The sequence below is a fragment of the Colius striatus genome, chromosome 2 (genome assembly GCF_028858725.1).
Source record: "Colius striatus isolate bColStr4 chromosome 2, bColStr4.1.hap1, whole genome shotgun sequence".
NCBI classification, from domain to species: Eukaryota; Metazoa; Chordata; class Aves; order Coliiformes; family Coliidae; genus Colius; species Colius striatus.
In genome coordinates, this window is record NC_084760.1 from 47,633,808 (window position 1) to 47,648,170 (window position 14,363).

General features: G+C 49.2%; 1 protein-coding gene across 9 annotated transcripts in view; it reads left to right on the plus strand.

Moving 5' to 3' along the window:
• The window catches only part of DTNB (dystrobrevin beta), a 227,257-nt gene that overhangs the window by 210,601 nt on the left and 2,293 nt on the right, over positions 1-14,363 (plus strand). For 6 of the 9 annotated variants that reach the window (XM_061990286.1, XM_061990289.1, XM_061990292.1 and 3 more), the window contains 3 exons: positions 6,409-6,498; positions 10,636-10,689; positions 13,925-13,955. In XM_061990286.1, the coding sequence (XP_061846270.1) occupies positions 6,409-6,498; positions 10,636-10,689; positions 13,925-13,950 (170 nt within the window). In that variant the 3' untranslated portion in view covers positions 13,951-13,955. Of the gene's footprint in view, positions 1-6,408; positions 6,499-10,635; positions 10,690-13,919; positions 13,956-14,363 lie in introns of all 9 variants that reach the window. The other 3 variants (XM_061990290.1, XM_061990291.1, XM_061990288.1) reach the window with 3 other exon arrangements.

Sequence of the window (14,363 nt, forward strand, 5' to 3'; positions counted from 1 at the left end):
CAGCAGGCCCAGGGCAGTGGCCGTCCCCTGTGCTGGGCCCTGGTGAGGCCGCAGCTCGAGTGCTGTGTTCAGTGTTGGGCCCCTCACTGCCAGAGGGACACTGAGGGGCCGCAGCGTGTCCAGAGCCGGGCAGCGGAGCTGGGGAAGGGGCTGGAGCACAAGTGTGCTGGGGAGGGGCTGAGGGCCCTGGCGGTGTTCAGCCTGGACAACAGGAGCCTGAGGGAAGACATGAGCACTCTCTGCAACTCCCTGACAGGAGGCTGTAGTGAGATGGGGCTCAGTCTTTTCTCTCCAGTAATGAACGGCAGGACAAGAGGAAATGGCCTCAAGTTGCTCCAGGGGAGGTTTAGGCTGGAGCTGAGGAAGAGCTTTTTCCCTGACGGTTGTCAGACACTGTCCCAGGGCACAGGTTGCCCAGAGAGGCTGTGGCTGCCCCATCCCTGTCAGTGTTTGAGGACAGGTGAGATGGCGCTTGGAGCAACCTGGTCTGGTGGAAGGTATCTTTTCCCATGGCAGGGGGATGGAATGAGATAAGCTTTATGGCCCTTCCACCCAAACTATTCTGGGATTTGTTGTTTCTATATACAACAAAAGCTCTCCATTATTGAGACAATTACATATGCTTTTCCCATGCTCTAGACCAAATAGTTTGAGGGCACATTTTTAATCTTTACAGCTTAATGAAATTATTTCTGTGATGGTTATCTTCCCTCCATGGAAGGGATCTTCCATCCCTGAAAGTTACACTTGCAAGTAATTTAACATTTAGACACTAAAAACTAGTTGTATTTACAATTCTAGTTGAACTTGATTTGCAAGAGGAAAAACACATTTTCATGACCAAAAGCAAGGAAACAAGCAGCCCTCTTATCCAGAGTGTTTACCTAAACAGCTGCTCACCTCTCTGCTGGTTGTGAGGCAGAAAGGAAGCTGAAATTCTGCAGCGCAGCTCAGGGCTGTTCCTAATGGAGCGGTTGGTTGGAGCACACCTCTGCACAATGGCTCTGCTGGAGACACAGGCATGCAGCAGCGCTGTGGGGGGAAGAGGGAAGGAGGGCTAAACGAAGGGGAGAGGAGAAGACCAGAAGAAGTGAAGAAGCAGAAGGACAGATCAGCAATGAATTTTTCCTCGCTCCAACAATTGGATCTCCTTCTTTTCTCCATGTTACTCCCCTCTGCGTTTCAAAAAAGAAGACACTTTCTGACATAAACTCGTTGCTGCCAACTGCTCTGTAAGTAGACATAAGAAGTGATGGATTATCCAGTAGTCTCAGCTGTATCCTCTCTATCCACGTTCTTTGGTAGAATCGGTGTGGTTGGATCGAATGGGCAAGCTGTCCATTTGTGAATAATGAAGCTTATTGCGCTTTGAGAAAAATCAGGGCAGCAGCTGAAATACGTATTTTTATTCCCCAACTCCTGTAGGCAGTGTGAGTTTATACTTAGCTGCAGTTGCTTTTAAAAAGAAAAATAAAAATAAAGGTTTACAGTCACATGTTTAAAAAAAAGTGAAACTTTTCCTTCTCTAAGCTATTGTCAGCTCAGAATTTGAAGGGGCTCCAGAATTTGAAGACGACAGGTTGAAATGGGAACTTGTTCAGCTCAACGCAGACCACTGCCTCTCACTGAAATACTGAGGGGGCTCAACTCCCTGGCGAGGCTGGAAGGCAGCAAGAAAAGATGTGACTGCCAGTCTGTTCTCAAGAAACTTGGCAAGTTTTTTTTTAACCTCCAGCAGCCATCTCACCACAACATAGGGGAAATTAGTTCTTCTTCAGTGCTCCCTACTTTGCTCATGGTGAAAGAAGCCATTTGCAGTAGGAACAATGTCCATACTGTGTATTTCACAGCAGTGAACTTGGGGTTTATGTGCTCTTTTCTTCTCTTTTGTCCATATTGGTTCAGAACTCTTCATCTTTAGTCCTCCAGAAGCATCCAGGGATGTAGAGTTGTAGGACGAAGCAAGACTTGATCTCCTGGGTACCTCTCACAGACATGGAGGGTGTTTCTGAACGTGTTCCGCATTTCTGGAGGTGGACATCCACTCATACTCTGTATTCTTCTTATTGACAATAAAAGAAAGAAGGACAGAAAATCTGCCTTTCCCTAATGCACTGGCAAGGACTTTGCCTGTTTGTGGGCAGCAGCCCTTCAAAAGGATCCTCTTGATACTCCACGGGAAATCCCACTGAGTCTTGACTATCTTGAAGCTTGTAGTGCCAGGGTGCTGCAGCCTCTCCTGTGTGTCTCTCCATTGCAGCAAACAAGAGCCCTCACCTTGTTGCAGAGGCCAAGTTGCTTATTTCTTTAAAAGGTGACAAGTCGTGACATACGGAGTCACAAAATGAGGTGATGCTTCCTCACTCTGGGTAAGGAAGATGGTGAATATTATTGTTGAATACCTTTGTCAGATGAACAATCTCCTTTTCAAAATACAGAAAACATGAAAATAAACTTCCCAGGACAGATGACGTGATTTACAACCAAACAGATTTGAAATAATGACTTGCAGTTATCAGCTGCTCAGCAGGTATATCCTTCTAGAACCATCTTTTTCTTTTGCCTAAATGAACTGCTGCCAGAGGAAGCTGAGGAAAGAGGCTAGAAGATGGTGGCAGAGGAGCAGGAAGTATCTGGGACTACTTGTAATTAGTATTTGATGCCTGGAGTGCTCCAGTAAGGACTGCAAGCCCATAGGCCCTGGCATACTCAGTAGAAAATGAAAGGCTTGTTCTCCAGCCCCTCAGCCAGTGAACAGGTCAGGTGATGGAGGACATCCAGTCTGCAAACACCGCGTGGCTACAACTCAGCTGTGAGGAGGATATGCCTCTTTCCCATCCCATCCCATCAGTAGGAACAAGCTCCTCATCTAAACACTTCCAGAGACGAGAGCAGAAGCAGGCATTTCCAAGGAGGCAGGATGCCAAATACCAGAGGCGCAACACTCCATCTGTTGCTGTGGGTGGTCCGGTCGCCTCCTCTTCATCTCCACAACAAGTTTGATGGTGCAGCCGAGAGCTCTCCACTGATTTCTTTGGCAGCTGCCCCTCCTTCTCCCCTCTGCAGATTGGCTTTCTTTTTCCAGGCTGCGTTGAAGTGGAACAGCAGCGCAATGAGTCCCACCAGTTACTGGGAAAATCTGCTCTATCTGCTCCATCATTTTCCCCTTCCCTTTGTTAATTAGCAAAGCACAAGGAGAAGAAACGATGTCTCTGCTGCTAGGAGTAATGAACAGATGATTACAGTAGTACATTAGCTGTCCTACTTGGGTTTTTTTTCATTTCACAGTATTGCTTTGGCATCTGAATTTGCTCTCTATGCATCTGCTTTTTTCTTTGGAGATAAAGGCAAAAGCCATGACAAAGCAAACATCCCTCCACACAGTTTGCAATCACCAGAGCTGTCTTCCTCAAACTCCTGGCTCTGGTGGAAGCTGATGTAATTAATCAGGGGCTCATTCATGCCTTTTACTTGAATAACTGGTTCATAAGGGGATCAGTCTTCGCCGGGACCTGTTGATATTGCCGAAAGTGAAATCTTGTTTATTTCTGGGTTTTTAAGACCCGACAGTGCCTGTTGCAAGGAACCAGGTGCTGTATAAAACTCTGCAGGGTTGGGCTAAAGACTTGTGCAGCAGCTGCTTCCCCACAGCTGGGTGTCAGCAGTGGTAACCACTCCCCAGACACAACAATCCCTAGGCAGTGCTGCAGTGCACCTATTTAATGGGGGGTTTTTTACCAAAAAAACCCACCCCCATTTAAATTATTTTTGTTAACTTTTGCATATCTACTAGATTGTTGTAAAAGTGTTATAATAAAAGAAATACATAAATTTATAATTATTGTATCATAAATATCATAACATATGTAAAGAAATTAATTGATTTGTTATATACCCACCAGATTGTTATAAAATATCCTTGTGGGACTCCTGTGGTGGAGTTCCCATCCTGAGAGGTGTTTAAAAGACGTATAGATGAACTGCTGAGGGACATGGGTTAGTGGTGGGCTTGGCAGTGTGAGGTGAGGGGTTGGGCTTAAAGGTCTTTTCCAACCATAATGAAAGAAGAGCAAAAGGGAATGAAGATCTCGATGCCATTCCAGCTATTGCTGCCATCACCAAGGAGCAGACAGAGATGCTCATGTCTTGTCTTTCCTCCCAGGGCACAATTCTTCCGTGAGCTTCCCCGTCACTGTGGGAAAGTCTGGAGAAGGAAACCTGTAAAGAAGTGAATTGCATTGATCTCCATCAAATAGTCTCTAAGATTAGATCAGTTCCCTCCATAGCTGATCTCTTTGTCTTCCACTCAGCCAGAGGGAGAAGGCAGTAATAGAATATTAGAATAAAATGCCCTGATGGTATTCCAGTTGAAATATTCAGCTACAGAAGCCACCATCTAATTAGAAAACTAATGCTGCTGGTTATCGTCTTGAAAGAGAAGAAAACAGTCCCTCGGGGCTTCTGAGATGCAAATATGATCCACAGCTGCCAGCAGAAAGGTGAAAGTGCCTCTCATGATGTCCACAGTAGTGACTTACTCAACTACTAGAAAAACTCTGGCAAGAAAAAAAATGGTCAACAGATTCCATAATGTTTCCTGGAAGGGTCCTTCCGGAGAGGCAATCTGCACAATTAGTGCTATTTCATATTAATCATGCAAAATCAGGCAAATTCAAGGCAAGTGGAGAACACAGGAAGCAGGATAAAATTTCTATGTTTTCACATAATAAAATAATTGAATGCCACCAGCCAGGGAGGCTTTGGGTGGCTTCTGCACAGACGTGTCCAGGCGAGCTCGTTAGCATTCTGCTTCAGTTTCACTGGGGAAACAAGCTGGAATGTTACAACCTTTCACTCCCAAAAGTAACAGCAGTCAGGGTGGTGACCGTGGTTCTGTGCTGGGGCTGTGACAAGACTTGAGACATCTACAGACCTGGAGGAAGTGGTGTGAGAGCTGGAAAGGAGTCCCCGAAGTCACATGCCCCAGACTTGTTGGCCAAAAATATGCATTGTTTTCCTGAGAATTGCACACTGTACACACACAGGAACACCCAGTGCCTTGGGTATGATGCTAGTCCACTGGCAACTTAGCCTGGAGGAAGAAGATGCTGATGGAAAGCACATCAGCTCAGTAGCAGGCTCGGGCAATGCTCAAACTGTGCTCAAATCCACTGGCAAAATGTTAGGAGCAGGTGCTCCAACAGCATCACAGCCAGGACAGAGCAGGAGCCAGCATAGCCACTGGGAGATTAAAGCAGCTCAGAGGGAATCAGAGGGACACTCAATTTGAAACAAAAGTAACTGGGTCATGTACAGTTGTTGCTGCAGTTCAGTGCAGCTGCAAAACATCACATCACATCCCTCCAGCCATTCCACATGTTGTCTCCAGGCCTTCACTGGAGTAAATGGTAGGAGGGAATCCCCAACACTGAGCTCTTGGAGAACTTAAAGGGTCTGGAACACAAGTCTGCTGGGGAAGGGCTGAGGCCCCTGGGGGTGTTCAGCCTGGACAAGAGGGGCCTGAGGGAGACGTGATCAGTCTCTGCAACACTCTGACAGAAGATTGTGGCTGGGAGATGGGGACCAGTCTCTGTTCCCAAGTAATGAGTGACAGAACAAGAGGAAACGGCCTCAAGTTGCCCCAGGGGAGGTTTAGATTGGAGCTGAGAAAGAACTTGTTCCCTGAGAGCGCTGTCAGCCCCTGTCCCAGGCTGTCCAGGGAGCTGGTGGAGTCCCCATCCCTGGAGCTATTGCAAAGCCGTGTAGCTGAGGTGCTGAGGGACATGGGTTAGTGGTGGGCTTGGCACTGTGAGGGGAGGGGTTGGACTCATGGGTCTTCAAGGTCTTTTTCAACTGAACAATTCTCTGATTCACTGTCAGGCAGTCAGCATCAAAGCACTGCTTATGGAGGCTGCGCTGCTGCAGACATCTGGTGCCTGCATGGGAAAACAGACCACCTAAAGCCATTTTCTGTGAGCAGTTAAAGCAAAGAGACAGCTGAGGTGGGGCCAATGAACCATTACAGGGACCTTCTCCCAGCCAAGCTTCAATTTGGGGCCATTGGCTCCACAACCTGAGAAGCTGTCTACAGAACCCCTGCCAGGGCAGAAAACGTGACCCCACATGAACAAAGCCTCCAAAGAAACCCAAAGCAGCGCAGCACCAAAAGGTGTCAGAGGAGAAGGGGCTTATATAGGACATGGAGTCACATCCACAGTGTCTGCAGGCACTGCAAAGTTGAGCTGCGGTTGGCAGGATGCTCTGCTGCAAGAATCATAGAATCGCAGAATCTGCACTGAGAGGGCCCAGTGGGGAGCAGTGAGGGACGTCTGGCCCAGGGTCATGGCATGAAGTTGGGCAGTGCAGCACGTGTGATTCCTACTGTTTGTGCCTTTGCTCTGCCCCTAGGTACGAGAAGGAACCTCCGCAACGACCTGCTGGTAGCAGCCGATTCCATCACCAACACCATGTCCTCGCTGGTGAAGGAACTTCACTCAGGTAAGGGCTAATTCAGCAGCACATGCCCACAGTGGGAGGAGGGGAGCCCAAAGCCAGAAGTTGGAGATTTGTCTTTAGATTTTTTTTTTTTAATAATGCAAGATTATGAGTTGAGTTTTTCCAATGATAAAATGAAAAGTTGCTGAGGGAGCGTCTGTCTTAGGAGAAAGGGCTACGGGACCTGGGGCTGTTCAGCCTGGAGAAGAAAAGGCTGAGGGGGATCTCAACACAAGTATTTAAAAGGTGGATGTCAAGAGGATGGGATGACACTTTTTTCTATTGTCTCAAGTGAGAGGAGAAGGGGTAACAGGCACAAGCTGGAACCCAGCAAGTGCCAGTGGCACGGGAGGAGAAACTTGTTTGGTGTTGAGGTGAGGGAGCCCTGGCCCAGGCTGCCCAGGGAGGGTGTGGAGGCTCCTTCTCAGGAGGTTTCCAAACCCACCTGGACACGTTCCTGTGCCCCCTGATGGAGGGGAACCTGCTTGAGCAGGGGCTTGTGCTGGATGAGTTCTGCAGGGCCCTGCCAACCCCCACCATCCTGGGATTCTGTGAAAAATAATGCTTACAGCTGACGCCTCTGAGAACTCCCAATACCTCCTGAATGGGCTTTGCATTGTTTTCGCCACAGATAGCTGGGGCAATGCTCTGCAACTGCGGCCCTGTCCCATGGCAGCAGTGGTGAGTCATGAAGCAGACTCACATCTACCTCCTGCCCATATCGATGCCTGTATTTGTAACAGCACTAAGCAGCTTTTACAGAGAACCCCACAGGCAGGTCATGGGCCTCTTCCTGGGCAGGAGAAGTGCCACTTCCCAGTCCCAGTCCTGGCAGACAGAGCTCTGTAATAACACAAGCAGAAGCCAGGGTAGGTTTTTGAGTGAGTCTCCCCAAATGATTTCTTGGTGACAGCAATATCTGAGGAGCAGGTGAGGCTCCTCTGCAGTGAATCCCCATTGGATGGCATCATCAGAAATATACAGTAAATGTGCATGAGGCCAATTAAAGAATGATGTGGAAAAAAAATAACTATTCCCTTGGTGCCTTTTTACTGTGCCTGTCAGGTGAATACCCTGATGGGACCAAAACAGCTTCTGCTGTAGTCCAGGGACACCTCCCATGGCTCTCGAGCTTTGTCAGCAATGGAGTATACAACCATTTAGGATTCCAGCAGCTTGTTTGTGGGCTGCCTTCTCTTTTAAGAATCAACTGTTCTGTAGGTTTCTGTTTTGCACCACCTCCTTGCTGTATCCAGTAGTTGCTTCACGTCATCTCCCCCATAAACTTCCCAAACTCCATCTTAAAACCAGTTAGGCTTTCTGTTCCCACTGCCCTTAATGAAGATGTCACAGTTGTAAACTGGGTTGATATTTTACTGCTAAGTGGTTTTACTGCAACTGAAAGCAGCCCTGAGGAGAAGGGCTTGAGGGTGTTGCTGGATGAGAAGCTCAACATGACCCAGCAACATGCTCTGGCAGCCCAGAAAGCCAACCCTGCCCTGGGCTGCATCCCCAGCAGTGTGATCAGCAGGGCGAGGGAGGGGATTCTACCCCTCTGCTCTGCTCTGGGGAGACCCCCCTGCAGTACTGCCTCCAGCTCTGGGCACCAACAGCACAAGGACACAGAGCTGATGGAGCGAGTCCAGGGGAGGCCACAGAGATGATGTGAGGGCTGGAGCCCCTCTGCTGTGGAGACAGACTGAGAGAGTTGGGGGTGTTCAGCCTGCAGAAGAGAAGGATCCGTGGAGACCTTCCAGCAGTCTCCAGTCCCTAAAGGGCTGACAAGAAAGGCTGAGAGGGACTTTGTGCCAGGGCCTGGAGGGACGGGACAAGGAGGGATGGCTCCAAAGTGACAGAGGACAGACTGAGATGAGCTCTTGGGAAGAAGTTCTTCCAAGCTGTGAGGGTGGTGAGGTCCTGGCACAGGCTGCCCAGAGAGGCTGTGGCTGCCCCATTGCTGTCAGTGTTCAAGGGCAGGTTGGATGGGGCATGGAGCAGCCTGGTCTGGTGGAAGGTGTCCCTGCCTGTGACAGGGAGTTGGTACTAGATGAACTATAAGGTCATCTGCCACCCAAACAACCTGATCTAGGTGGACCTGCTTTAGCAGGGAAGTTGGACTAGATGATCTCCAGGGTTCTCTTCCAACCCAATCCATTCTGGGATTCAATGATTCTATGAAATTCACCCATTCTAAACACATTATCTTGCCTGCACAGGCAACTGTGAGTGAATAAAGTCTTTTCTGTTTGACAGCAGCATCGCTTGTGCTCTTCCCTGTAGGCTGCAACCCAGTGAACAAACCCTCGGCCGAAAACAGATGTCTGCAGTAATTTATTTTTTGCTTTTAATAGAGCGGTGCATTTGCAGCAGTACGGCTGACCTTGGGGTCTGCTCCAGGGTGTCTGATGGCAGAGCCGAAGTGTTGACTAGACCTGTGGCTCTCCTGCCCTCCTCTGAAATCCCTGGGAGTTGAGCAAACAGCCCAGGTTTGCACTATTGGCAGCCCTCTCGGGCTTGTCAGGGATGGTACAAAGCAGTTACAGTTCACGAGGGAGTGAAAATGGAATTAATTACAGTCTCCTACTTGAGGATGTGCAGATACTAAAGAAGGCTCCCTTGAAAGTATCTGAAATCATTTCATTTGTGTAAATTAGGAAAAGCATGAGTTATCCTCAGCTGATGAGAGTCAGTGGGATTTAACACATATTGTCCCGGAGGTAAGCTATGAGAACAGACACCTCCTCCAGCCCCAGGCCCCCAGATAGCTGCAGGCATCATGCACTGAGCCTTTTGTGAGACACCAGTGCACTCACCACCCACATCTCTGTTTGTCTCTCTGGACCTTCCAACAAGCTCCCAAAACAGATTCCTTTGGAAAGGAAACACTGCTCAGAGTAGCCCCTTCCCGAGTGGGCTCCCAGAGATGCTGTGACCATCCCCCTTCTCTGGTGCCGACAGCCGAATGCTGCCAAGGGAACGCCAACGGTGTTTTGACTCCAGCTGAGCATCAAAACCCACATGGGGCTGATCCCGAGGCCGGGACACAGTGCAGCTGGAGGTGGCTCAACCCCTGCTCTGCGAAGCTGCTGAGCTCCAGGGCCCATCTCTGGTTCTTGAGAACACACTGAGTTCAGTCAGGGCTCTGCACTGGCAGGAGGGACTCATTGGTAGCCATCGCTGCGTGGGCAGAGATTGGGCAACTCCGAGACGTCTCGTCAGCACTGCTGTCAGGGCAACAAAGAGAGCAAACATTTGTAAGATCCCCTTTGATCAGATCAATTCCGAGTGCTTCAGTTTTTTCAAATTGTGCCTTTTCTCGCAGAGTTTTCTCCATTCCTTTGCTCTCAGCAGCAGGTGCAGTAGGCAGAAGCGATACCACTGCTCATAATGACTATAACCTGTTTACACAGGACTCACTGAAATGTTGCACAGGGAGATATGAGCCACTACCTGCAGAAGAATGTGACCTTCTGCTCCCACTCTCTGCTACTTAAATACAAGCCTGGCCATAAACTTTGTTCAGCTGAATGAGAGTTAAATATAATGAACCACCAACTCCCAGACATGACATGAGTGCCTGTCTCTGGGCACACAGACTGTCACCTGGCTCTGCCTCACCATCAGCTGAACACTGTGGGTGGCCAAACCCTCTGTGGCCAGGAGGGACCCTCTAAGGTTCTCACCTCACCATAAATCATTTCCACCTTTCTTCCTTAGATCCCACCTCAGCCTGAAAGTCGTGACCTCCTTCCCTCAGTGTGTTGTGTGGTGCTTTGTTTCTCACAGCACTATCATAAAGGTGTATGAGGGACTTGGGACCCAGTCCTACCTGAGCCAGATAGCAGGTCAGTAGTAGTCCACTCCTTTGGACAGCATAGACACTGCTTCCTACTAGCACTATCTACAACCTCAAGCCACCCAACCAGGATGAATTAGGGACAGTTTTCCCATCAGCTCAGGAAGGACAATGGCGATTCCATCCAGGTCCTTCTTGGGAGCCTGAATTATCCTCCTGCCCCTCCAATGTCAGTTGTGCCTGAATAGCCACTTCTTCCTTGCTGCAGAAAAGCTCCCCAGCCTCTCACCTACTTGTCTCATATCTGCTTTTTGTGTTTTTCTCTCTTTTATTTTGTTTTGAAGCAGAGGAAGAAGATGAGGAAGAAACAGAAAAAATGCAGAATGGAAAGGACCAAGGTAAGGAGCCAAGCGATAGCCTGTGAGCTGTAAAGCATTTTTGAGCTGCTGCTCTGCAGGAATTCAGTTCTCCATTTGGGGCCACAAGTGAGGGCTCTGAGCACAGACAGCTCCGCGTGGAAGCAGCCTCTGATGCTGCTGCTGTGGTCACACCTCCTACAGCCCCAGCACGGGCTTATCCGCCAGCTCCGGCCACCACCATGCTGCCAGGTCACTCTCCCCAATGTCTGCCATGGCCATGGCCCAAGGTAACATGACAGCCAGGGTTTCTTCAGCCTGTGTATTCAGCTTTGAAGAATGTTTTTCGTTCAGCAAAGGTCACGCACAGAAAGGTGTAACAGGAGGAGGAGCTGCTCTGAGTGCTGCGAGAAACCCAGCTCAGATGAATATTTTAGGAAAACGCAAAGCCTGGGCTGGCCACCAGTGAGCTTCCTGAGAGGTGTGACCATCCTCTGCTGATCCACTGCTGCCTGTGACCTTGGCTGGGCAAATGCTCAGCATTACTCTGCAGATGGTAATCCCATGTAGGCGGTGCCATTGGCCAAACACAGCTTCACAGGAGGTCTCTTTCATCTCTACTATCCCTGGATTGCAAGTCTGGATGCTTCATCCTCCCCAGACCACATCTCCTGTTGTGCCAGTGAACCCATGACATGGGCCAGCAGTTATTACTGGGGCTGGAAGCAATCGTGGCAGGCGCAGAGCACAGCCCCCAGCCCTGCAAACAGCCGTGTGGCAGAGGGTTGAGATGAGGAGTTATGTTCCTTGTGTCCCACTCCACAGCGAGCACAACAGCACCTCCCAGACCCTCCTGGAAAACAGACTTTGCTTGGGAGTCTCTCAATTTTTGCTTTCTATGTTTTAAACCAAAGCGTGAGCAACAGCCTTGGCCAGGTTTGAATCAGCCCAAGCATTTGTCTTGCTGGAACCAAATCTAATTTCAGCATCGACAAACTGGAGCTTTTTCTCCTTTTTATGTTGTCCATCTGTAGGAGACGTTATAAGTTTGGATGAAGAAGTGCAGCAAGATTGATTTTAGCTAAAACAGGCGTTTTCAAAGCGGAACCACGCAGACTCTAAACCACAGGACCCTCTTTGCCCTGGAACATTCCTCTTCAGTTGAATAGTTTAGATGCTTAGCAGATGACCCTTCTGCATTTTTCCGAATGTGCATTGCACGTTGCATGGGAAACAGGGAAAGAGGGACTCTGAAGAGCTGAAATACGATGTATGGTAGCAGGGACACTGTAAGACAAATTCAGCTCTGTTATGCATCGAAGCAACACTGAAGTCAGGAGGGAGGACTGAGACGTGTAACCAAAAGCAGAACTTGGTCCAAAAGCCTTCCCATGGAATGTAAATATTATCTCTGCCAGAGAGTAAGTGATTTCTTAATGTCACAAAGTTAGTGAGATAAAAATCTGGCAGAAAAACTCAAGGAAGGATCAATAATACAAACTGCAGTCCTCCCTCAGAGTGTGTACCCTATGGGAGCTCCTCCAAGCACGTGCGGTCATGGGGCTCCGGGGTTTGTGCCACAGATCAAGGATGGGTGTTACAGAAGTGCTGCCTCTGTACCGCGTTACCTATAGAGTCCCACAGCCAGGACACTGCAGGAGCCCGTACCCACACCAAGCTTGACCTGCCCCAACTTCATTCCTCGCAAAGTGACTCTGTGTGTATGCCCACCTCTGCAAAGCTCTTCCATTACTTCGTCCCATCCTGAATGCACAAGAAGAGAAATCTCTTGCAGCTCATATATTCCCCAACTTCTGTACCTGTGTAGACAAAGAGATGCTGGTCCTTGCAGAGACTGCATCATGATGTGTTTCCCAGGGACAGCATAGAATCATAGAATCATAGAACGGTAGGGGTTGCCTTGAGAGCACTGCAACCAAGCATTGTCCTTGGGCTTCCTCACAAGTTTTTTCACAAAGTTATTTCATACTTCTCTGTGTCCCAATTAATTGGCCACAGAACTCGCTTCCCCGCTGGTGAGGCTTACGGCTGTACACTTGATACTGCAGCGGCGTGGCAGCAGGGTGAAATCATTCGGGAAGACTCCCAAGTTGGCTGCATCTTTTGTGGTTAGGAGTACAAATTAAGCAGCGTCTCCAGAGAAGAAGTCTACATGAGTTTCCAGACACAGTCGGGAGCTGGCAAAGCCACGTCCATCCAGTTGCATTAATGTCACCCCGCAGCAGTTCAGCCTCAGCACTCTCTTTCAGTTATCCCTTCTCGAAACTAGGCGTTACGTATCCACACAGTGTGTGTCCAGAGCTGGGCAGCGGAGCTGGGGAAGGGACTGGAGCACAAGTGTGCTGGGGAGGGGCTGAGGGCCCTGGGAGTGTTCAGCCTGGACAAGAGGAGCCTGAGGGAGACATCATCACTCTCAGCAACTCCCTGACAGGAGGCTGTAGTGGCTGGGAGGTGAGGGCCAGTCTCTGCTCCCAAGTAATAAATGACAGAACAAGAGGAAACAGCCTCAAGTTGCCACAGAAAAGGTTTAGATTGGAGCTGAGGAAGAACTTTTTCCCTGAGAGAGTTGTCAGCCCCTGTCCCAGGCTGCCCAGGGAGCTGGTGGAGTCCCCATCCCTGGAGCTATTGCAAAGCCGTGTAGCTGAGGTGCTGAGGGACATGGGTTAGTGGTGGGTTTGGCAGGGTGAGGGGAGGGTTTGGATTCAAGGAACTTAAAAGGTCTTTTCGAACTAAAATGATTCCATGTGCAAGTATCTGATGGAAGAGATTGAAGATAACTGAGCCAGAGTCGTCTTGGTGGTGCCTGGTGAAAAAACCTGATGGGCGCACATTGAAATACAGGAAATTCTATTTGAATGTGAAAAATACTTTTTTACTGTGAGGTTGGTCAAACACTGTCCCAGGTTGCCCAGCAAGGTTGTGGGTGGACCCTTGGAGGCAGTCAAACCCTGATGGGACAAAGTCTTGAGCAGCCTGTGGCAGCTGACCCAGCTTTGGATGAGGGATCGACTGAGTCATCCCCAGCGACCCCAGCCCAGCCCAGCAGCACTGAGATTGTGGGCACTGGGGTTTCTGGGGTTTGGTAAGATCAGGAGCACTTTTCTGCCTGCCATGTATTTCAGAGGGCTTGCTGTTTATCTCAGTGCCTGGAAAGTGCTTTGCAATCCTGAGAAGAGTCGCCCGCAAGAGATGGGGAGGGTAGATTTTTAAGCTGACCTGCTTTCTTAGCTGCCTTTTCACCTTTGTTGCAGGTTAGACCGACGGCTGCAGGCTGTGCAGTAACTCAGGTAAGGATGGATGAATTTTTAATTGCCATCTCTAGCAGCACCGTTGCAATGCACAGGACCAAGTCCCTGGTTGCCTCCTGCCTGTGTCCTTTCCCTCCTGTTTCTGCACCAGTAAGGTTCCCTGCCTGCCCCTTCAGAAGGACATTGAATTTTTTCCTATTAAGACCAAATTCTGCCCCTGCTGTAGACAGTGGGAAAACATCGTTAACTTCAGGGAGAGCTGCATTATCTCCTGCTTTATTAGCATTGCTTCTATACTGAGAGGCCCCAGCCAGGAAACAGAACCCTATTGTGATGCACATTATCCAGATGTACTAAAAATACAATCTCTACCCTCAAAGAGCCAGCACTTTAAGTTATAATAAGGCACAACAGATGGATGGACAAACAGGTGGTTGGAGAGCCCGA